Genomic DNA, 24,891 nt, shown 5'->3' with positions numbered 1-24,891 from the left:
CGTAACAATGGGCAGCCCCGTTTGGCCGGGCCGCTACGGCCCCAGCTGGACCTGAGACGTCCGGCTTTCCTTCCCCGCCTGCACTCGCGTACGCGTCGTTGGCAGCCCAACGCTTCCTTGGTCTCCACGGCAACCGCTGCACATGCGCACTCGGACGGACCCGCACACCCGGACGCCTAGGGCGGACCTCCCGACGGCTCTGCCCCTCCCCTCCGGCGCCTGCGCGGGTCACGTGGGAGCGCGGCCCGCGGCAGCTGCGGTGGCTGTGACGGGGGCGGAGTTCACGCGGGTCTGGTGGGAGCGGCTCGGAGACTGCGCCACCTGTGCAGGTACCGCAACCCCTTCTACGCCCCTTCCCCCCGTGCCCTTACCCCAGATTTACCTCGTGCCCCTGGACGCCTGCAGGGCCTTGGCCCTCCTCTCCCTCCGCGCCCTACCACGCCCCCCGGGACCCGTGCTCTCGTACGTCGCCCGCACCTCGGGCCCCTTCGTCCCTCGCGGACCTTAAACCTTCGCCCCAGCATCTCTGCCTCCAGACCCGTGTTCCCAGCCCCACAGCGCCCTTCCCCAACTCCACCCCGGCGTTGCACCCCAGAGGTCCCTCTCAGTTGGGCCCGTCCCTCCCCCGCTCCCCGCAAATCTAGGGCCCCACCCACCTCAAGCGCTGGGCACCCCCTCTCCCCCAGACCTTGACACGGGTGCTCCCCACGAGGCTCTGAAAAATCATCCCCTTTGTACGTGCTTCTTTATTCTCATTACCAAAGGACTTGGTTTGAGTGGGATTTGTTGTCTTTGTTCTGAGTTAGAAGTAATTCAGAATAAGGTAGCGCTGGAAGAAAGGGCACCACCAGTTCCCAAAGCGGTGGTCCTTTGCTCAGGCTTGCCTGACCCTGACTGGTGCTGGAGAGGAGGGGTTCTGGAGACCAGTGAGGCTGCCCCTGCCCAAAGGAACGTGCAGCCCCCACACAGCCCAGCAAACCCTGCAGCCCTGGTGATGCCAGCAGGATGCCCACCTGGGGGTCTCTCAGTGGGGCGGCCAGCCAGCCAGAGTTCTGGACTTTAATAGACCTTGATCTGAATTCCCACCGCCCCATTCTTAGCTGAGAGCTCCTGGTATGTCACTTTACCTCTGTAAGCCTCAGTTTTCCCATCTGTAAATTGGGGGTGATTATAACACTGCCTTATATAATTGATGAGAGAAAAAGTGAGCCAACAGGAATAAAGCACTTTCTGCATAAAGGCAGCTCTCAGTTTTTTTTAATAATATATTTTAATTTATTTCAGAGAGGAAAGGAGAGGGAGGGAGGGAGGGAGAGAGAGAGAGAGAGAGAGAGAGAGAGAGAGAGAGAGAGAGAGAGAAAGAAAGAAAGAGAGAAACATCAGTGATGAGAGAGAATCATTGATCAGCTGCCTCCTGCACGCTCCCACTGAGAATCGAGCCCACAATCTGAGCATGAGCCCTGACCAGGAATCCAACCAGGACCTCCTGGTTCATAGGCCCATGCTCAACCAGTGAGCCACACTGGCCAGGCCCAGCTCTCAGTTTTAACCCTGACCACCACAAGTAGCCAATAGGTAATACATTGAACATTTAATTATAGTGGCTAATAGCTAAAGCTTATTGATCACTTGTGTCTCAGTCACGGTTCTAAGTGGTTTATGTCTATGACCTTATTTAATTCTCGTTATAATCTTAGGCAGGAACTATTACCCCCATGTTTATAGGTGATGTCAGGAAAGCTCAGAAGTGAAGTAACTTCACCTTCACTCAAGACACCCAGCTTGGGAACCCCAATTCGAATCCAGGAAGTCTTCAGTTGTTTGTGATTTTAATCTCTACAATAATGGTCTAGGGCAGTGGTCGGCAAACTCATTAGTCAACAGAGCCAAATATCAACAGTACGATTGAAATTTCTTTTGAGAGCCAAATTTTTAAACTTCTTCTAATGCCACTTCTTCAAAATAGACTCGCCCAGGCCGTGGTATTTTGTGGAAGAGCCACACTCAAGGGACCAAAGAGCCGCATGTGGCTCACGAGCCGCAGTTTGCTGACCACGGGTCTAGGGGCATGGTATTGTTTTTTAAATTGAGATAAAAGTTAATAGCATAAGATTTACCATTTTAGCCATGTAAAAGTAGGTATAATTTTCATAGAAGCATATTCAGTGTGCAACCATCACCATTTAATTCTAGAACATTCCCATCCCTCAAAGAAATTGCACCCCATTAGTGGGCACTCCCTATTTTCCATTTCACTGTGCCCTGGCAACCCTAATCTACTTTCTGTCTCTGTGGATTTGCCTGTTCTGAACATTTCATATAAATGGAATCATGGTATTTGGCCTTTTCTGTCTGGCTTCTTCCACTCAGCATAATATTTTTAAGGTTTGTCCAGGTTGTAGCATGTGTCAGTACTTCATTCTTTTATCCATTGCGTGTACAGACCACATTTCCTTAATGCATTCATCTGTTGATGGACATTTGGGTTATTTTCACTTTTTAGTTACAGTGAATGGTGCTGCTATGAATGTGGCTCTGCAAGTTTTGTGTGAGCCTAAGTTTTCAGTTATCTTAGGTACACACCTAGGAATAGATGCTATCATTTTAATTCCTACTTCACAAGTGAAAACCTGAAACTGAGGAGTATTGGATCTTGAATGAGCACTTAACTCAGCTTCTACTCTGTTTCCCATTAATTCAGTTTCGTGGTCTACTAAAAATTGGCAAAGGAAGGTAAGGAAATTCCAAAACGTCATGATACACCAACAGTAACTTTGTCACAGTGCTAACACAAAATTTGAGAAACTTCTTACATTTTTTTCTCCTCAGGAATGAAATTTGAGCTTTTAATGTAAGGCAGTATTTATTAAATATTGTATAATAGCACCATGCCAGGTCCTCAGGAGGAATATTAAAGATGGGTCTGATCCCAGCTTTACACCTTCATAAAGCTGCAGGATGATTACAGACTTAAATTAGAAGAACAAAACTGTGAAAGCATTTAGAAAACAATATAGGAAAATATTTTTATAACCCAGGGCTAAGACAGGATTTCTGAAGTCAAACATAAGCACAAACTATACAGAAAAAAGATTGATACACTTGACTACATTAAAATTAAGACATGCAGTTTATTGCATGCACTACAAAGAGACAACATGCAGAGAACTGGTAGCTAGAATATAGAAAGAATTCTTACAATTCTGAAACAAAAAGACAACATAATAGAAATAAGGCAAAAGCAAGGAATAGGCATTTCATAGATGAGAAAATAGCACATAAGCATTAGAAGAATGCCAGTCAACCTTGTTAGTAATCAGGAAATGTAAATTAAAACCATATGAGATCTCATTTCACAGCACCCTGTGGGCAGAAGGTGAACTGTGGGATATTGCAGCCTTTGGGGAAGAGGCAGTGTGAACTTGCTGTTGGTGGGTGTGCACATTGTTCAGCCACTGGTGCAGTGTCTCCTTGACTACATGGATGGCTTATGACCTAGCAATTTGACTCTTAGGCTTATCTCTTCGAGAAACTTACACATGTGCTCAGGGGATGTGCATAAACATGTCCATGGCACTTCTGCTTATAATTGTAAAGTAAAAACCAGCAAAACAACCTAATATGGAAATTGACTGTACCTCCGCTACACCCACAAGCCATGCCCACTAGCCACGCCCACCAGCCAATCCCAGGAGGGAATATGCAAATAAACCCAACCAAGATGGTTGCAGCCACAGAGAGCAGGAGGGAGGCTTGGGTTTCCCTGGCAATGGAGGAAGCCAAGCTTTCCACCTGCCCTTGCGGGCCCAGGCCTCCACTCAATGCTACAAAGTTTCAATTATAGAAGATACATAAATCCCAACAGAAATGGCTGCCCCCATGGAGCAAGCAGAAGGCTTGGCTCCACTCCAGGCTACAAAGTTTCAATTGTAGAAGATAAATAAATCCCAGATCCCAGGGCTTCTGCTTGGGTCGCTGGGGGGCGTGGCCAGCCTGCAAACCACCACAGGCCCCTCGCCCAGGCCGCCCCACACCCTAAGGGAACCCCCACCCTGATCCGGGACACCCATCAGGGCAAACCAGCTGGCCCCCACCCATGCACCAGGCCTCTATCCTATCTAATAAAAGAGTAATATGCAGATTGACCATCATTCCAACACACAAGATGGCTGCCCCCATGTGGTCAAAGATCCTGCCCCCATGTGGACACAAGATGGCCAGCACAAGATGGCCAGCAGGGGAGGGCTGTTGGGAGGAACCAGGCCTGCAAGGGAGGGCAGTTGTGGGTGATCAGGCCAGCAGGGGAGGGCAGTTGGGAGGGACCAGGCCTGCAAGGGAGGGCAGTTGGGGGTGATCAGGCCAGCAGGGGAGGGCAGTTAGGGGTGACCCAGCTGGCAGAGGAGGGAAGTTGGGGGTGACTAGGTCTGCAGGGAAGGGCAGTTGGGGTGGACCCAGGCCTGCAGGGGAGAGCAGTTGGGGGGTACCAGGCCTGGGAAGTTAGGGATGCCAGGCCTGCTGGGGAGTGCAGTTAGGGGTGACCAGGCCTGCAGGGGAAGGCAGTTAGGCATCAATCAGGCTGGCAGAGGAGCAGTTAGGCATCAATCAGGCTGGCAGGGGAGTGGTTAGGGGGTGATCAGGCTGGCAGGCAGAAGCAGTTAGGGGCAATCAGGAAGGCAAGCAGGTGAGCAGTTGGGAGCCAGCAGTCCTGGATTGTGAGAGGGATGTCCGACTGCCCATTTAGGCCCGATCCCACAGTCGGACATCCCTCGAGGGGTCCCAGATTGGAGAGGGTGCAGGCTGGGCTGAGGGACAGCCCCGGCCCATGCACAAATTTCGTGCACCGGGCCTGTAGTATGAATATAATGTGTTTGTACCATGAGATAGTGTGTGGCAGTGCAAGTGTAACCTACAGCTCCAGGATGAATCTCGAAAATAATACTGAGTGAAAGAAGTCACCAAAGGATACATGCAGTGGGATTCCTTTATATAAAGTTCAAAACCAGGAAGAACTGAATACAATTATTTCAGAATTGAATCCGTGCTGGGTAATAGTACAACTATTAAACAACAACAACATGGCAATGATTATGTCGTAATTTAGGCAAGTGGTCCCCCGGCCCCAGGATGGCAGGAGGGGCTATATGATCAGGGCAGAAGCAGATGGGGCTTTATTTGTGAAGTAGGGTTCTATGTGGGAGTTTTGTTTTATTGTTCTTTGAACTGTGCGTAATATGTTTTACAACTTTTGTGTGTGTTTTTCAATTTTTCTGAATTACAGAAAAGTTAATTTTAGTTAACATTTCCTGTTCTCAAAAGCCCTGTACGCTAGTTGAGGAACCAAGATACAGACAAGTTAAGTAGAATGCAGAGCAGTGTGGTAAGTGCCATGTGGGTGAGAGAGATGAACTCAGAGGTTGGGTTCCTGCGATGAGCTAGGAAGGAAAGGAAAGACTGTGTGGGCCTCCGGTGTACCCTCAAGGGCCTGGCGGGTCATTGGTGCTTGTCAGTGAGTGCTAGGATTGAACTGGGGAGAAGGAATGGGACTTGAGCTGTTCTTAGAAGGACAGATAGGATTTGAGTGCTGAGAGCAAGGCAGATTCAGACTATGTGAAGGAAGTAAGATTGCTGTACAAAATGTTAATGAAAATAAAGCCCAAGCCCTGCAGCCTTGCTAAAAGTTTTACAGTACCGGCTGCTGATGAGCATGGCGAGGACCACCTCAGGTCTACCCGCCATTGAAGATCATAGGAATCTCCGAGGCTACTTGCTGGTTCCTGAATACCCTTGAAGGTTTTGAGTTAAAGGGTATTGCAGGATTTTCAGCTTGTCTCTTTATTGTCCTAAAAATTAGACTGACCATTCATCCATCCATCTTTTCATCTATCCATCCATCCATCTTATGGCACTGTAACAGATAACCACACACTTAGTGGCTTAGAACAACACAGATTTGTACTCTTAGAGTTCTGGAGTCAGAAGTCTGAAATCACTTTCACGTGGCTAAAGTCAAGGTGTCAGCAGGGCTGTGTCACTTTGGAGGCTCCAGATTCTAGAGGTGCCTGCATTCCTTGACCTGTGACCCCTGTCTCCATCTTCAAATCCTGCAGCCAGCATCTTTAAATCAATCTCTCTCTCTGACTTCTGCTTTTCGTCACATCTCCTCTGACTCTAACCATTCTTCCTCCTTTTAATAAGGATAAGTGTGATCACATTAGACCCACCTGGATAATCCAGGATCATCTCCCCATCTCAAGATCCTTAACTTAATCACACCTACAGAGTCCCCTTTGCTACACAAGGTGGCTTATTTATGAGGTTTGAGCATTAGACTGTGGGCATCTTGAGGGCCATTGTTCAGAGGACCACAACACCTTGCTGGTGCTGCTTTGTCTTCTTCCCATAATACTTGCTTTATTTTCTTTGAAATACTTTGGCCAATCTGTCTTATGTTCTTTTACTATCCTCCCCAGGTGTCATTTCTTTGGCTAGCCTGGTGATGTCTGTGTCTCAGCCAGGACACTTTTCCCAGAACTCTTGATTCCTAAAGGTCTTATACAGGCATATGGTGAACCCGAACCCACAATATCTCCAAGGTGTGCCTTAGTGGATTCGATTGCCCTTTCATTGCTGAGTTGAGTCAGCTAAACTGTAGGTCAGGCTAATGTTACAGCCACGGCAGTTGTGCTTTGAGGAGGTGACTTTGCTCCTTGGAGTTTTGGCCATAATTTTCCCATGACACTTTGTAAAAGTGTAAGGGGAGAGACAGAGAAACATTGATGTGAGAAAGACTCATCGACCAGTTGCCTCTGGCACACCCCTGGACGGGATCGAGCCTACAACCGAAGTACATGCCCTCAACTATAATTGAACCCCAGGACCCTTCAGTCCATGGGCCGAGGCTCCAACCATTGAGCCAAACAGGCTAGTTCGAGAATGCCACCTTTTTACCAAAGATAAACATCTACATTTGACATAATCACCCAAAGTCCACAGTTTACTTAGAGACCCTTAAGTGTGTGATGAACTAGCCCTGATGAATATCAGCTTATCCAAGTAAAAAGTGCCTATTTTGGGACCATTCTGAATTACTGTTTTCCTTATTATTTTACTGTTTCTCATTTGATGTTTTAGTTTTCTGTAGAGATAAGAAAACAGAGCTTTATAATAACTTTTAAGGTAGGTAAAGTTACCTTTTTAAGGTAACTTTAAAGGAACCAGAATTTTCCTGTGATTTAATATTGCTTTCTAAGTAACAGATTTATCAAAGTTTTAGACTAAATATCCATAGAGAAATTAACTAGTTAAACCCCTAAAGCAAGTTATATGCAGCTGTACATTTCTTGATCGGCTTCTAGACTTAAATGTGTAATATACTCCTTTAAAACTGTGTTTCCATGAGCTTTCCTGGAATTTAGTGGCTTTGGGGAAAGTCCTGATTTCTTCTTTTATTAAAAAGACATTATTTTCCATCATGTACTTAAGGGTGGGGAAGAAGAGTGAGGAAATATAAGGAATTTATAATTTCCTGTTATTTTCCATTTATGGTCTATCAAGGTGTGAACAAATGTATGAAAATGGTGTGTCTGAGGAGCAGAAAGGAATCAGTCACAAAGGCATGTGCTCTCAATGCAGCCTTGCTTCATCCCTATTGGATGGACCAGCGTTCAGGACTCCTTACTTCCTGCCCACACTACTACAGCCACCTCCACTGCTGCCAGTAAATTCCACAGCAAACCCAATCAGCTCCTACCTTTGGCCTAAGGGACTTACTCAAAGAGTAAGGCCAAACACTTCCATTTGGCATAAAGGCATTTCACCACCTGGCCTCCCTCCTCCCCGCCCCCCCCCCCCCCCCCCCCCCGCCTGCTAGTCCTAGGTGCACATCCTGTGCTGTAAGCACTTTGAACTTGTCACTGTTTCCTGGCAGGCTGGACCTTTTACAGTGCTAGGCCTTTCCTCCTCTCTGCCCAGGAGAGTCTTACACCTCCTTCAGAGCACCCTCGCCACATGTCATTGAATCACTTCGTTCATCTTTCAATGAATTCTGTGTACACAGGGTGGCAGGGACTCCTGGCTTACTTGGGCGGGTCCTCAGCATCCCACACGTAGTTTGATTCCACATAGACTTTCCTATAGATCAGTGACTGTGTGTCTAGGTTTCTATTGTCTATTACTCATACATACATAGGTGTTTGAATTTATCAGTCTTCTGTGAATTTGGTTGGTGTGAGTCAGATCTTTCCAACTTGAGCTATTCTCTGGGGATTGATCAAGTTGCCTTTCGGTACCTCAGGGCTGAAGACCAGACCTAGAATGCTGTCAGCCCTCTGATTCTCTGTGATTTTTAAAAAATATGACATGATAATAGATGTTTAAAGTATTTGTCTATGGTGGAGCTATAATGGGAATAGGTAGAGTTGAGAAGCGGGCCCAACCTGGGGTTGAAGCCCCTTGACACCGCTGTTCTCAATTCACCCCTGATGCGGGTGCGTCTCTCCTGCTGGACCTGAGGGGGGTGTCCCTGGTGGATTTTGCACATGAGGTTTTTCTTTCTGTAAAGGATCAAAGGAGTTTGGTGGCGCCCTCTGGAGTTGGGGAACAAGATGGTGTGTGGAGACTGAGAGCTAGCTGGAAAAACAGCCTGGGAGCTGAGCTGAGACTGGGTAGTAAAGTCTAATGCAGCAAACATGTGTTGAGCTCCTGCTCTGTGCCAGAGGTTGTGGAAGGTGCTGGAGAAACAGAGGAGTAAGATTTGGCCTCCATCCTAGAGGAACTCGGCCTCCTGGGGGTAGTTCAAAAACAGAATGGTTATAACGCAGTGTCTAGGGTGGAAGGACAGGGGAAAGGTGTACCAGAGTTTCATTTCCTCGTTCTTACAGCACCTACCCCACCACAGGCTAAAAGGGGCTCTTCCAAATACCACAGGATACTTCCTCCCTGCCACCTCTGCCAGCTGATAAGACAAGTGCTGAATACCTGAGCTCAGGTGGGCCAGCCAGACACTCTGCCAGGAATTTGAAATAGAGATGCCAGGTGGCTGCAGTCATGTGGAAGTTCAAGTGCTCTGCAGGTGGAACACAGCAAGGTGGTTTGCAGAGAGAAAGATGAGGCCCAGGGGGAAGCCCAGGGGGAGAGGGAGAGAGGATGGCCGTGTCTGCCCGCTTTCCTGGGCGGCCAGCCTCTTCCTGCATATTGTGTCCTGAGCTCCTGGTGTTTGTGCAGAGTGCCATGTCTCTCAAAGCTATTGAGCAGGTTTGTCCCATTTGATGAATGTTCCTTAAGAAAAACGGTGCGGGAGCTGGTTGTCATTCCAGCCAAGCCTTTCACCAGACAGATGCTTTTGGCCTTCCTTATTCTTAGATTAGGGAATATTTTTCTGTATACACACACAGGGATTCATGGCATAAGAATTTTTGCATTTTCTTAATTTTAAAAATCTTTGGTATTAGTTTTATATAACGTTTTCCCAGCTGAGCTATGAGGGCAAAAGAAAGGAATTTGTTTTGTGTTGTTTTTTGTTCGCAAATTAGCCGTAAGAAGAGACTGAGCCGTAAGAAGGCCCAGAACTGGAGGAGGAGGTAAGAGGAAAACCAGAATTGTTAATGAGTAGAGCAGAAAAAATTGGGAAAGTCCTTTGTAGTCAGGCATCTTTCAAATTCTTGAAAAAAAAGTTGTATTTTAGGGGAAGAAATTCAGTTTCCCATTAGTATGAGGCCGTTGCATGAGGCATATCAGACCTCCTTCTTTTCAGTTAGAACCTTGTTATCTACACTTTGTACAGTTACCTTTCCCACAAGTATTGCTTTGGTTACAACCCATTAGATCTAGATATGTGGTATTTAATTTTTCACTGGAAACATTGTTTTAACATCTTAGATATATGCCCACCTGTTACCTAGAAGAAAAGATTTTATATTCCAAGTGTATAGCTTTTTGTCATAGCTTTATTATTTCTAATTTTATTACATTTTGTTTGAAAAGTACTAGTGCGTACAAGTGATTATTTTTTTTGCATTTATTTTTTGCAATTCATGGCCTAGTATTTGATTAGTTTTGACAAATCTCTGTATTTGATAAGAGATTATATCCTTATTGTGGGGCATTTAAGAACCCTACTGCTTATCTATTTCTTCAGTTTTCTGTCATATTTCCTTTGTATGTTCTATTGGTTTGTAATTTTGACTAGAAATGTTAATATTCAACATATATGTTCTAAGGTATATTCAATAATTTTAAACTATTTTATGTGCCTTTTAATCACAATACAGTGTCATTCTTATATAAACACATTCTTTTTTTAAAATATATATTTTATTGATTTTTTTACAGAGAGGAAGGAAGAGGGATAGAGAGTTAGAAACATCGATGAGAGAGAAACATCGATCAGCTGCCTCTTGCACACCTTCTACTGGGGATGTGCCCGCAACCAAGTTACGTGCCCTTGACCGGAATCGAACCTGGGACCTTTCAGTCCGCAGGCTGACGCTCTATCTACTGAGCCAAACCGGTTTTGGCTAAACACATTCTATTTGTGGTTATTTTCTCCTGCTTAGTTGAGAACTTGGTTGAGCTCACATTGTAATAAAAAGGGAGGGAATTCACTCATTCTTCCTTACACTTATGGCAAGTTATGCTACTATTTTTGGGTATTTTCTTAGTTTCAGGATTTGTTTTTTCTATTTTAATGGGATTTCTATAAAAGAGATTAAACTCAGAAGTTTTATGTACATATACACTGGCTTAAAATCAGTTTTCTTTTATATAATACTAGAGGCTCGATGCACGAAATTTGTGCAAGAGTAGGCCTTCGCAGCCACAGTGGCTACCTCGATCCCTCCCTCGCAGCCGGGGCGGCTGCCTGGATCCCATGGCTGCAGCCCTGGCTTCGTCTGGAAGGTCATCCGGAAGGATGTCCAGATGGCTGTTTGGCCAATTTGCATATTATGCTTTTATTACTATAGATATATTAATATATCTTGTATTAATATATGCTGTATCCTTATTCTTGTGTATATCTGAGTTCACTGTAATTTCATTGCAGTCTCTTCTAGACTGTTTGATATTTTGTCCCTCATTGATAGTGCAGTTGGATCAGTGGCTCCCCAGGTTGAGTATAGGATGAAGTTCATCACCCTTGGTCATGCCTGCCTTTGTCTACCTCTGCAGGTTGTCTTTAATTGCAGGCATATGTACACCAATTCATATGGCATTTAAAACTGTTTTGTTAAATGTCTCTTCTCCTAGGTACAATTATTTAACTCATCTTTGAGTCCTTAGCATCTGTCACAGTACATAGAATATAGTAGGTGCGCTATAAATGTTTGCTATGTGGATACTTGTAAAAGTTATATTGGACTTTTCTTTCCTCAAACATAAGGGGCAGTCAAAGATAATGGTATACAAATTAACCTGGTAAGATGGAGAAGGGCTTACCCCATTCTCATTTGAGAAAACCACTTCTTTAAGTTGGGGGAGTATTTCTTTTCAAATACACATTTTTGGATATTATTTATATGAAAGTTTATTAAAGCTTAGTTTGCCTCACCTGGATTGTAAACTTTTTGCAGCCAAGGCCATGTCTTAATTTTACTTCTATTTCTTTTTCTTCATGTCTACATGGGCAGTAGGCCCTCTTCACCTGCTGATTATGCATAAAGCAAAGAAATAAACATCCTTCTCATCTGTTATATGAATTAAAGTCTGGGCATGTTATCATACTGAGCTTGAAGCTTTTTTAGGGCACAGAGCATATTGTGTTTATCTCTGTATCCACAACATGCAGCGCAGTCCCTGAATTTTAGTAGGAATTTGGTAACTCTTAGTAGTTGTGTTGACTAATCTCCTTGGAAGAGAAGAAGTTTATAAACTACAAATGTTAATGAGATCATAATTTGCCTGGATCCATGGGCAACATGGATTTGAACTATTACTGTTATTTGAATGCAAAATTATTCAGTTCTGATGTCCTCAGCTCTTTTTCTTCACTCAGACTATGCATGTTCCTTTAACTTATTAAGCACAGAACTCTGTTTCGCTTCCCTGCAGGCTGCCATGGCTGCCGTTGACAGCTTCTACCTCTTGTATAGGGAAATCGCCAGGTCGTGTAATTGCTACGTGGAAGCTCTAGCCTTGGTGGGAGCCTGGTATACAGCCAGAAAAAGCATCACTGTCATCTGTGACTTTTACAGCCTGATCAGGCTGCACTTTGTCCCTCGCCTGGTGAGCAGAGCAGATCTGATCAAGCAATATGGAAGATGGGCAGTCGTGAGTGGTAAGAAATGGGATTTCAATCCTTGTCTAATCTAAAATCTCCTGTTTGTGTTTTAGGTTGGGTGTATTATTCCAGGAGTTACTATATTTCATGGGAACTTGCTGATTTAAAAAAAAACACACAACTTATTCTTTTATGATTATGTTCACATTTTCTTACTGCCATCACCTTGGAAGAATTTTCCTTTGATTTTTGTCCTTATTCTGCTCTCTCTTATTCCCAGTATTGCTCCAGCCCCACCTTCCTACTCCTTGCTTTCCTTTTTGCTCTCTGTTACCACGTTCAGAAAAGCTTTCCTTGTTTTAAATACCGTAATTTATCATTTCTCTTGTTTTAAATATCATTGTAATTTATCATTTCCTGGCACATGTTCAAGCCAGATATATGTTTAAAAACAGTTTCCTACTGTGTCTCATCAACTTGGTGAATGTAAAATAACTTTTCATCTACCTGTCAGGGTGTCTGGGAGAGTGTTTGATACATAATAAGTATTGTTCATACTATGACATTGTTCTTGACTAATCAGTATTAGAACTTGCTTTACTTCTAGTGTGATTCTTTCTCTGATTAAGCAGAAATGCTAAATGGGGTATTTAAAAAACCTCACCATGAAATGAGTATGCTCACTTTTCCTGGTTGTATTGTAGGTGCAACAGATGGGATTGGAAGAGCCTACGCAGAAGAGTTAGCAAGCCGTGGTCTCAATATTATCCTGATTAGTCGGAACCAAGAGAAGTTGCAGATGGTTGCTAAAGACATTGCTGACACCTACAGAGTGGAGACCGATATCATAGTGGCAGATTTCAGCAACGGCCGTGAGATCTATGACCCGATTCGAGAAGCCTTGAAAGACAAAGACATTGGCATCTTGGTAAATAATGTGGGCGTGTTTTATCCCTACCCTCAGTATTTTACTCAGGTCTCCGAGGACAAGCTCTGGGACATCATAAATGTAAACATTGCTGCGGCTAGTTTGATGGTCCACATAGTGTTACCGGGGATGGTGGAGAGAAAGAAAGGCGCTGTTGTCACTATCTCTTCTGGCTCCTGCTGCAAACCAACTCCCCAGCTGGCTGCCTTTTCTGCCTCAAAGGTAATGTATTCCTGATTAGAAATGAGATCTTAATGCAATAGGACATTTATTACAATGGTTTGGCCCAATCTGTTGAGCTCTTTGTCAGCAACTCATGTTTGCTAATGCTGTATTTTTTTTCCTGAAATGATAATAAGCAGGCCTCATTTTCTCCTGAATTTTCTTCCAAGTTCCATAAAATGAAAAGTCTTTCCCTCTGCTCCATTTTAACAGGCTTATTTAGACCACTTCAGCAGAGCATTACAGTATGAATATGCTTCTAAAGGAATCTTTGTGCAGAGTCTAATCCCATTCTGCGTGGCTACCCACATGACTGCCCCTGGCAGTTTTCTGCACAAGTACCCGTGGTTGGTGCCTTCACCAAAAGTATATGCACATCATGCTGTTTCTACCCTTGGCATTTCGAAAAGGACCACAGGATATTGGTCCCATTCTATTCAGGTAACAATATGCCTTCACTTTTGTAATTAGGTTAATGCAATCTTAAACCTTCCTAAATGATACGTGGGAATCTGACTGAAGCCTGCGGCTGAAAGATGAGAATTGCAAATTCTGATTCTTAAACCTGACACTTTTTTTTTTCCTCAGCAAAGAAAGTAAGGGTTTATTTTTAGGAAATGGCCCACGCCTGGAGACAGGTGACCTAATGCTCAAAGACCTGGCTCCAAACCTGATACTGTTAATGGTTCTGGTTAAGTCACTAGATTTTCTTTTGTGGGATTATTTAGAGCATTCAAGTTTAACCTACTTGACGCCTAAGAGATGAAATGTGCTCCTTTAATATAAGTAGATGGTAGCCGTATAAAATACTAAGAATTTAGATGGGAATTTAAAAATGCAAACATTCTAGTAATGCTTGAGTGGGTACCTCTAAGTCAACAATATGATCAGAAGACATAAAACCACAAAGGTCTATTGCATGTAACATAGTTGTCACATCTCAGTAATCTCAGTATATTCTTGGACTCATTTAAGAAGCGTAGAATTTTTTTTTTTTCTTCAGGCATGACAAAGACTTGGGTCGTTAGTGTTTTAAAGAATAACTTTGTTAAATATTTGAAAATCTGATTCTAAGTATTAGAGAACTCATAATGATTTATTATAATAGACACTTGTCTCTTTATCTGGCATAATAAGTAGATGTACCCTAGTTTAGAATGCTTTTTTCTTTAATATGCAGAATTTTCTTAAATTATCAGCAGATATTTGAGGGACTGTAATAAAGATTATGAACTTTACCAATACCAAATAAATAGATAAGCAAATCAAGAGTGAATTTTTACTTTTCTCAAAAGTTTTGGCTATAAGTTTTTTTTAATAAGAAGCAGTTTTATTTAAGTGGTTATTTCCAGGTCCTTAATTACTGGAGAAAAGCAGAGAAACCTAAAATAATTTTCTAAGCCACTGACCATGAAGTTTCCTGAGAAATGAAGATATAATAAAGATGATGTTTAGATGCAATAGATATTTTGACTGCATTTATAAAACACTAACATTTTAATTGCAATTATACTGTATTCACATTGATGGGCTTTTCTGGAGAATGTAGAGATTTTTTTTCTGTCAAGAAATCCTATTAAGCTAATTTAATTCCTAGAATAGTTTTCTATAGAAAACTGTTAAAATTTTCCAATTTTTTCTATTTTCATTTTTTACTCAAATTATTTTCAACATTATCATTTTTTTTTTCAGTTTTACAACAAATATTTGATTCATTAGTAGCTGTTTTGTCCATAGAAGTTTTCTCTGGTAGCTTCTGCTGTTGTGACTTTTTCTTTTCTTTTTTTTCTCTTAAAAATATTTTTATTGATTTCAGAGAGGAAGGGAAAGGAGAGAGAGAGAGAAACATCAGTGATGAGAGAGAATCATTAATCTGGTGCCTCCTGCACGCCCCCTACTGGGGATCAAGTCTGCAACCTGGGCATGTGCCCTTGACCAGAATCGAAACCAGGACCCTTCAGTCCTCAGGTTGACATTCTGTCCACTGAGCCAAACCGGCTAGAGCGTGACCTTGCTTTTATAATTATTTCCTCTGACTTCATTTTTCTCAGATTGCAAAGATCTAAATTTTGTCAAGGTTTCAATTTCTGTCTTTAGCTTATAAAAAATTTACTGTGTGAAGTTTGATATGCTAAACATACTGTGTAAAGTTTTGTTTTGTGCTGTTTATTCCAGTTAGTCTTATATGTTATGAATTAAATAAGAATGACGGACTGACCATATTTCTTGACCAGATAGGCGATAGATTGAACATGGTAGGTTGAAGGAAAGGAAGAAACAAAACACATTCTCAGGTTTTTGGCTTCAGAACCTCAGTGGTGCCACTTACTTGGGTAGCATGAGAGGAAGAGATCAGGCTTTGGAGAAACAATAAGAGTTTTACACATGCTGGATTTGGAGGGTCTGGGAAATAGTTAAGAGAAGTAGAGTTGGCAGCTGCATAGGTGGGAGCTCAGGTGAGAGGTTTGTACAGAGGTATAGGCTTACTGGTCATCAGCGTTTAGCTGGATGATACGCTATGGGGTCAGTGATATCCAAGGAGAGAGTGTAGAGAAGAAAAGATGGCCTGGTCAGAGACTCAAGGAACTCCAGCATTCCAGGGAAGGTGGACTGAGAAAGGCAGCCAGCCAGGTCAGTAGGAGAGGAGGAGAGTGGAATATGGATGCCAGGGGAGAGAGAGTTTTCAGGTGGAAGGCATAGTCATCAGTGTCACATGGTGCCATCTGGCCCATAGCGTAAGGACTAACACATGTCTGTTGGGTTTAGAATCTTGGAAATCCTCGGTGACATTGATGAGAGCAGTTTTGGAGGCATTTTAGGGAGCAGCTGCATTGCAGTGGGTAGGTGAGTATAGAGAAGATGAGGACATGGAGACAGTATGCTCAAGATACAAGGCTCTAGCCTGGCTGGTGTGGCTCATTCATTGGTTGATCGTCAGTCAGGACACATGCCCAGGTTGTGGGCTCAATCCCCAGTAGGGGGCGTGCAGGAGGCAGCCAATCAATGATTCTCTCTCATCATTGATATTTCTATTTCTATATCCCTCTCTCTTTTTCTCTCTCTAAAATTAATAAACATATATATTTTTTGGGGGGGAGGATATAAGGCTCTACAGGCAGTGAATTGGATCCAAAGGAAGGAATTCTGTTTGCTATTTAATCTATACAAATCAGCAGTGACTTGAGTAGTAATTTAATGCTGGAGGAATGGGGTATGTGGAGAAGAAAGAGCTTAAAGATGGGAGAAAGGAGGTATGATTCCTGGAAGTGGGGGAATAAGGCTGAAAGCACAAGTAGAGGGGAAGTGATGTGAACTTTGGAAACAACTAGAAAATGAAGAAGGAGAGAGGAGAGGCCAGGAGTCCACTTAGCAGTTGAGGAACCTAGTCTGATGGCTCCTGTGAGGTGAGGGTGAGCTGGAGAGAGTGCGAGGCTGAGAGAGTGAGGTTTGAAATAATACTTGTGAAGAAAGGGGAGTGAGGTGCCTGGGGACCCATCAGTGGATGGCTGAGCAGAGAGGAGGCCCCGTGATGGTGGGCCTGAGAATCTGCGGTGCCTTCAGCTGTGCGGCTTTTCTGTAGCAGCACTCAGCACATTCATATGCACCTATTACGCATCTATTACCCCCCTTGAAGCCACTTCAAAGAGGGCATCAAAAGTAATTTTACAGAGAACATTTCTAAGTTTGTGTGAATAGAGGTTATGTTTGAAGGCTTGCACAGAGGTTAGGGAGCAGGTTTTCTCACTCCTGACCCTTGCCTCAGCCTTCCTTACACATGTCTTCATTTCCTTACATGCCTGTGAAACAGCATTTCTGAATAGGAGCAGTTAGAACTGACTCACAACCATGACATATTTGCTTTCTCTCATATAATGTAGCAATTGCATCTTATGTATTATGTTAGTTGTCTTAATAAAGATTTGCAAGCAAAAAGTTAAAAAAAATGATTTGGGCTTTAAAAACAGCTAGAAAGGAGTCAAATGTACTTGTTTTCATTGCTAACTAGTTATTAATGTTGATTTGGGAGCATTTCTTATTTCCAGAAGTGGCATTAGGCGATATTGAATTGTCAACTTTGGAACACATAGTAAGCTGGACAGGAAATGGAGGGCCTTTTCTTTATAGCTTTCTGTTTGTGATCCTTGACATAAAGGCCAGAAACATGCTGGTATGTGTGTGGCTGAAAAAACAATTCATTTGACAACTTGAGCAGTGAGTTTCTTGCCTATGAACATGGAGACTGTGTTCCAGGTGATAGGAAAGCTCCGGGGAAAGGGGAGTAGAGTGGGAGAATCTGAGCTCTCTGACTGGGCCATGGTCTTTTCTGAATTCCTACCTACTTTGGATGTGTTTGTTCACACATGCGCTGTGTGTTGCTGTTGGGAAGAGAACACATGGCATTGAGGGTAGTGGTGGAGCTCAGTGGAAATGAGAAGGCCCTGAGGCGGCATATTGAGATGTGGGTGAGGGTCCAGCAGCCAGGCTGACAACTGTGTCAGAGGTTAGAGCCCTTTGGGTTTTGTAGCAGAGGAGGACCAGCTCCACTCTTAGGCCCGGACCGACTGGTCAGGAGTCCTGAGCAGGCAGAAAGCCTTACAGAACCCGAAATTCACCCCTCCTCTCTCATAAACACACTCACACTCGCACCCTCCTCCTCTTCACTGTGGCACTCTTCTGCAGTTTGGAGTGCCAGAGACTTGGCATTCTTTCCTGTGATCGTTGTTATCGAAATAGGCGACGAGTCAGCCCCTTTAGTCTGTCTGTCAGTACCCAGGGGATGAAATTCTCCCCTTCTCTTCCATTAGCTCTTTCCACCAAGCTCTTTCCACCTGCTTCCCAGGATGCTAAAAACCTCATTGGGATGAGCTAGACAAGATGAGCCAGTGACATCTCCAAGTGCAGCACCTTAAGAAACTGTCAAAAAACACCTTGATGCTGGTCCCCTGCAATAGACAGTGGCAATGGATGGACATTGAAAACAAGCAAATTTTTAGATGCTGATTCTTTCTCCACTGAATAAAGACTGAAAAAAAAGTACTTTGAAGGGGGATCCAGTTATCTAGTCTGTCTCAGGTGTCTATGTGTTTGCGACACTACTTGATCCTTCTCTGACTTCTTTCCAAAGTCAGACTTCTTTCATCTCCTTGGATTCAGAATCTTTTGCTTTAGGACAGCACCTCCAAGGAGGAATATCCAAGTATTTCCCCCCACGAAATCCTAGCTGTTTAAAGAAGTCCAAAGAGACCTTAGTCCTTCTCCCAGAAAGTTACCCATGGCTCCAGGCCAAATACTGGGCTCCTGTCTGAGGTGGTGGGTTGGAGCTTCTGTGGAATCTGCTGTGAGCAGCTGTGGTTCCCTACTCTCTTCCTGCAGTTCATCATACTGGGACCCCCTCCTTATTTGGTGTGGTTCACAGGAGCTGCAGGGTAGCCTAGACTAGAATTTCAGCACTTGCTGGGGGCCTGCCCATCTCCCTTTCTTAACATGCAAAGTGTTAGAACTTTCACGCAGTATAACTTCTATACTGACAAATCTGCCACTATAGTGCAGGGTTTCTCCACCTCAGCACTATTGGCATTTGGGGTTGGATAATTGTTGTGGAGCTGTCCTATGCATTATAGGATGTTCAGCCCATCCTTGACGTCTGCCCACTGGATGCCAGTAGCACCACGACTCCAGTTGTGACAACCAGTAACCTTATAACCCCGGGGGAGGGGAGCAAAATGGCCCCGGTTGAGAACCTGATAGCAGAACAACATCAGCTGGACTCCCTGGATCCCCAAGCCATCCTCATCACCTCAAGACAGTGTACTAGGATCCTAGTGTTTTTTATTCAGTTTTCTTATTTAACTTGGCTCCATTCTGCCTCTCAAACCTGTTTTCTCACATAGTACTAACCACACATGCATTTATCTATTTCAGCTACCTTTCCTTCTGGAAAGAGTTTATAATTCTTAAGCAAATTAATACACTTCATATCAAGTAATGATGGAATCCTATTACTGCATGTAAGTCTGTCCATCCTCATCAGAGAAAGGGGATGGAAGGGTGGTGATCATGTTTCTATTCCCATAAGTCTAACATACGTTCTTATGCAAAAGAGGTGCTAAGTACAGTAGCACCTAAGGTCTTTTTCCTTTTTAGTATTTAAAGTGATCAGTGATATTTGTTGGATTAAATAAGATGCTTATCTGTACATTTCAGTGTCAGTGGCTTTGGGTTCTAATCTTTTAACCTTTTTTTCTTCCATTTTTAGTTTCTTTTTGCACAGTACATGCCTGAATGGCTCTGGGTGTGGGGAGCAAATATTCTCAATCGTTCTTTACGTAAGGAGGCCTTATCCTGCAAACCATGAACATGGATGATGGTTTGGGAAGCTTTGCCAACTCATGGGAACCTACAGTATTCTGACATTTGGAAGGACAAATTTAATTTATCTTCAGTATTTTCTTTTATTACTGATGACTTAGCATATTGTTGGCTCATCATTTGCAAAGCAAACATAATACTTGTAGAGAATGTTGTGGAAAAACTCAAGGGCCAAATGGATGGCACAGAGTAAATAATGGCTGAGGCACAAGAACTGATTGAGGAAACTCAAATTTCAATGCTTTTCCCCTAAATTGTTCAAAAGTTGTGTGGTTTATGTTGTTCTAGGAGCTACAGCAATCTGATACTGAAATATAACGCGACTTGTGACCTCTTACAATTTCAGATGTTTTTTTAAGGGAAATTATTTCAGTAGGTGAATTATAGTATTGGTTTTCAAATGTTCATCAGGAAAGACTATTTAAAAGTGTTATTTTATAAGGTGGCTGGTATGATTAGCAGTAGAAACCTGTGTGTGTTAATATTGTGTAGCTCTAGTTGTCTACAATCTGTGTATGAAAATGCTGCTTTTCAACTGATATTTCATTAGAGAACCATATGTGTATGGATGTGTGTATCTGGGCAACTTTATTGGTAAGTTACTTAAAAATTTTTTTTTGTCAGGATGGTTTAATGTGGAACCTTACAGGGTATTAAAATTATAGATTTTTTCTCCTCATACTAAACAATCTTACCCAATTTTGTGCTATTGGCTTGCCAAGTGTAATATTACTTACAACATTCTGTTTTTTTAACCTAGATTTGGAGGTGTAATGACTGACTGTCAGTAATCTGTTGATTTATAGTTATTGTGGATAAATAGTGATTTCTTAGCCTATGACCCATTTTATAACTAAAATTTAGCCCTTTAGAGCTTGTTATATCTGGTTTTCATACACTTTTCTATGTAATATTATTTAATTCCAGTAGCATTATTGGTATAAACATCAAGTATTTATGAAATTAGTAGTTAAAATATGAACAAATGTGTGTGATATGTATTGTATCTGTTGAAATAAGTTAGAAGCTCATTCTTGGTTCTTGTAATTACTTTATGCATTATAGTGAATAGTTTTATTGGTGTGAAAATAATTATGCATAGCTCCCCCCCACACACAATATGGGTTAGCATTGAAAGCTACTGTGAAATGTTTTTGGTTCAGGTCCTATAAAGCCAAACATTTTGAGGACCACATACATAGTGCTTGACAGTTGTAAATCACTGTATGAATATGACAATGTGTGCAAAGTAAAAATTTGGAATTTAATATTGGGACACTGATGCAGAAGCTAGTAAATTTTTGAAATCAGGACTTTTATGGAATTGTTTTCTCCTGAGATGATGTTCCATTATGAGTAGGTCTAAGCATGCTCTCATGTTATACTCAGTTTTACCAGTGACATTGCTTCAGTATTTCCAGATGTGACATGGACTCAGTTCAGAAGCTCTTCCACTTACAGATCAGGCCTTCATCACATAAAAGGAAGACATTCAGATGTGAAAACGTACACACTAATGGCACTACATAACACTAAAGATATTGATGGAGTTAGTTTAGGAGCCTTTATTTGGTTACATTTGACTTTTTCCCTCACCCAACAATTATGGTCATTAAGACTAGGAAAAATTTGATTTCCTGCCACATTGACCTAACTTTGACATGTAATAAGCAGCAGCAATGTTATGTAAAAAGTACCATATTTATACCTGTGTTATGTGGTACAGCAATGTCTTACATTTATAGATTAGGTATTGAATCATTGTTACAGGATGAGAATAAATAAACCATGTCAGTGATGTTTTTAAAATTCTTTACTTGGCAGGACGTATGTAAATAAGCTCATTGGTGCAAAGTTAGTGAAAGATCAAAACCAAGAATCTTCCTTAGGTTTTTTGTTTTCTAAATTACTTTTTCCCAGAGCTCATTTTAGAGTAATAATTGGACCATTGTAGATGGGGTTTCTTTTTTTTCTCTTTTCTTTTTTAAAAAAATATTTTGATTGATTTCAGAGAGGAAGGGAGAGGGAGAGAGATAGAAACATCAATGATGAGAGAGAATCATTGATCAGCTGCCTCCTGCACCCCACTCTGGGAATTGAGCCCACAACCCAGGCATGTGCCCCGGCCAGGAATTGAATCATGACCTCCTGGTTCCTAGGTCAGTGTTCAACCACTGAGCCATGCTGGCCAGACCTAGATGGATTTTCTTACTAAGAATAAGGGAAATAACCTTTAAAACACTGTGAACTGAAAATTTAACAATGAAAGTGGTTGCTGCTTCCTTTGGAAGAGGTTTTGCTCCATATATTTGTAAATGTATTGTCTGGAATGAGGGATACATTTTCCCCCCATAGAAAATTATTTAAAAATTGCAAAAACTCAATTTATGAACTTAATTTATGAATGCAATTCAGTAAGAGCAGGTAATTAAGCAAGGAAATTGTACGTATGCATGTCTTTTGAAAACATTAGGTTGGTTTCTTCATCTCATTCTTCTGATAAGGTAATATGAAGGTTGATTTTGATCGTTGACTTTGGCAAATTAAGCAAATTAACACACTTCATGTCAAGCAACATGGAGATTGATTGGTGGGGATGAAAGGGAGATTGTAGTGAGTTCAAGAAAGAGTGGGAAGGACAGGAAGACAGCAAGGAGAGAGAGCTCTATTGAGGAGTATTTTTGTTTTGTTTTAACCTCAAGTTACTTAAAATCTTGTCACATTTGGGAACCAGAGGGTTTAGGTGGTGTCCTCTGTCTTTGACATTGTGTGCCCTCCGAAACAAAGACCAGTCTCACCGTGTCTCTGTCTCAGTATTGGCTACGCTGTTATTCTTTAAAATAACATTTAGTTTAAATAAAGATTTACCTTCCACGGAATTTCGAATGCTTTATTACACACCTGAAGCATGGGTTTCGGAAGTTAGAACCTGGAGTGGTGGAAAACCGGGAGACCAGGATGCTGTGGTTCTCAGCCTTTCTTGGTAGATTTCTCAGCCATCTGTCTCATGTCTGAGTCCCCTTCAGTTTACAGGGTTCTAAGGAGCTGGCAGCATTCTTCACTTCTCTGTTTTTGGGCTTCACTGTCACATGACAAGGATGCTTGCAATGCACTAGCCTACCTTAGCCCCTGACACTTGGGCTATGTATTCAATGGTACAGTGACTTAAAGGGCCCTTAAAAAGAACCCTGGCCAAAATCAATTTACCTCAAATTAGAACAGTTAAGTTTAAGATCAAGTGCATTAATCATGGCAGCAGGGAGTTCTGCTTAACTTTGAGGATCTCAAAATGGGGGAGACTGTTTCACCAGGTGTGGATTGGTCTAGATGTAACCACCGCTGTTTACTGAACATATGACTCAAGCTTTGTATGTTTTATTTAACTCTCCTTCTATGAGGTAGGTATCAGTATCTTGGGGGGCTAGGGGGGTAGGTAAGTGAGGTATAAAGAACAGAGGTACAGCTTGCCCAAAAGCTAGCAGGTGATTCTGTATCCACTATATTAAACCAGTTTGTTAAAGGGAAGGTGAAGTGCTGTGATATTTCTGGTCATATTGGTCCTATGCAGCATTATCAAGCTGCGGTGGAAAGTTAAAACATAAGCAGTTTTATCTGATTACATAGCACATCATTTTTCATAAACATTACCTAAAATATGTTTTCCATTCCCCAATTGTGCCCAAGCCAAGTGTAGGCCACTTCAACATTTCTACAGAAAACAGCCTGTGGTCCCTAGTATTGAAATCACCCATGCATTTTGGGGAAGGCAAACTTTTGATACTTGTTTCTTTGAAGGGGGTAATGCTAGGTATTATTGGTCCAGGCAAGGCGGAGAGGAGACCGGAGTGGAGCAGACAAGATTTGGGGCAGGGGTTTCGCCTGTCAGGGTGGGAGTGAGACAGGTAACTGACTGACTCACAGGTGACTGCTCTCAGCTGCCTTGTCGGTGAACAGGTAGGGGTTTGCAGAGTTGGTGCCGCCTGGGCTCTGGATCCGGACACCTATAGGGCCCAGGAGGAGAGAGCTGGATACCGTTTCAGGCGTTTATAGCAAATGCTGGCCATGGGGGCCGTTCCGTCAGGTTTGTTGTCCCCAGGACATGGGCCAGCGTGACTGTTTTCGTGCCTGTGTCTGTTCTCTAAGATCCTGGCCCTAAAGCCCAGCGCATCCCACGCCAGGTACTGCTACGAAGGCAGAGCAAGACAAACGGCCTACAGCCCCGCCCCTTCCCCAGGGCCACAAACGTCGCGAGACTGTCGTTCGTCTTTCGGTCTTCCGGCCCAGACCCTGCGGCCCTCGGCGTTCAGAGTGCGCACGCAGGCCTCACGCAGCGTACGCATAGCCGGCGGGGCTGGTGTTCTCAGACGTGGGTCTCCCCGTCCCATGGCGCATTCTCGCGAGAGTTGGGAGTAAACAGCCCCGAATGGAGACTCGAGGTGTGTTCGCCGCGGAGAAGCCGTCATCCTGGGCCCCCCGGACCCGAGTGTGAGGCAGCATCAGGTACGTCAGGAGGCCCGCTCTCTGAGTCACCGCATCTCCCGATCTGCGCGGCTGTCTGCGCGTTCTGAGGTGCTCCTCGCGCCCGAGGCCCCGAGGATGGGGGTCTGCGCTGGCGGTGTGGCGGTGTGGCGGTGGCTGGGGCCTCCCTGCGACCCTGGACCGGCAGGGAGCGGACCCGGGTGGTGGGGCGCGGGCCTGGGGCGCGCGGTAAAGCTAGGCATTTAGACACACCGGCTACACAGCGTGCTTGGCGGTAGGAAATGAACAGTACCCTCCGCTCGCCAGACCCCGCCTGGACTTAAACGGCTGTTCTCCCTGCCCGGCCTTTTCTGCATGTTTACACGGTGTGGTAGCTGGCTCAATTTCATTTTCTTTATGTGAAATAAGCTTTAACGGAGTGAAACAATGTGCCGGGCTCTGGCTCTGACCCTCAACCGCCGAACATACCCGAGTGCTGGGTATACTCCTGAAGGGTTCTGGTATCAGATTTTCAGTGACCTCAGTTCTTTGCCCTAGCTGAGTCTGTGCACACTGCTCCACTGATTTTCAAAAATGCAGTGTAAGAAGCTCGTCGGCAAGGGGGCCCCTGAGGTTCTTTGGTTTACTCAGAACCAGAATGCCTTTCAGACCTGTCGGATCTTCAGGTCTTGCCATGCCC

At 43.4% G+C, this 24,891-nt stretch overlaps 2 protein-coding genes across 5 annotated transcripts in view; both read left to right on the top strand.

Annotated features, from left to right (window-relative positions):
* Positions 1–207: 207 nt before the first annotated feature.
* On the top strand, positions 208–22,612 carry HSDL1 (hydroxysteroid dehydrogenase like 1). The gene is made up of 5 exons (XM_080644357.1): positions 208–329; positions 12,046–12,271; positions 12,919–13,364; positions 13,578–13,805; positions 19,621–22,612. The coding sequence occupies exons 2-5, from the start codon at positions 12,052–12,054 to the stop codon at positions 19,717–19,719; spliced, it is 993 nt and encodes a 330-aa protein (XP_080500483.1). The 5' UTR covers positions 208–329; positions 12,046–12,051; the 3' UTR covers positions 19,720–22,612.
* Positions 22,613–24,015: 1,403 nt separating this feature from the next.
* Positions 24,016–24,891, top strand: part of MBTPS1 (membrane bound transcription factor peptidase, site 1) — a 65,509-nt gene continuing 64,633 nt past the window's right edge. For all 4 annotated transcript variants that reach the window (XR_013959159.1, XM_080643680.1, XM_080643679.1 and 1 more), the window contains exon 1: positions 24,016–24,233. The gene's annotated coding sequence lies outside the window, so the exon portion shown is untranslated. The remainder of the gene's footprint in view (positions 24,234–24,891) is intronic.

Source organism: Plecotus auritus, assembly GCF_963455305.1.
Source record: "Plecotus auritus genome assembly, chromosome: 10".
Taxonomy (NCBI): Eukaryota; Metazoa; Chordata; class Mammalia; order Chiroptera; family Vespertilionidae; genus Plecotus; species Plecotus auritus.
The sequence above is the reverse complement of the archived record's forward strand: the minus strand, read 5'-3'. Positions and strand labels throughout refer to the sequence as shown.

Bases quoted from the DNA above. Each gene is read 5' to 3' on its own strand.
- HSDL1 (XM_080644357.1), top strand. From the start codon at position 12,052: ATGGCTGCCGTTGACAGCTTCTACCTCTTGTATAGGGAAATCGCCAGG. The intron at 12,272-12,918 runs GTAAGAAATGGG...GTTGTATTGTAG, and splicing joins AAGATGGGCAGTCGTGAGTG to GTGCAACAGATGGGATTGGA. The intron at 13,365-13,577 runs GTAATGTATTCC...CCATTTTAACAG, and splicing joins CTGCCTTTTCTGCCTCAAAG to GCTTATTTAGACCACTTCAG.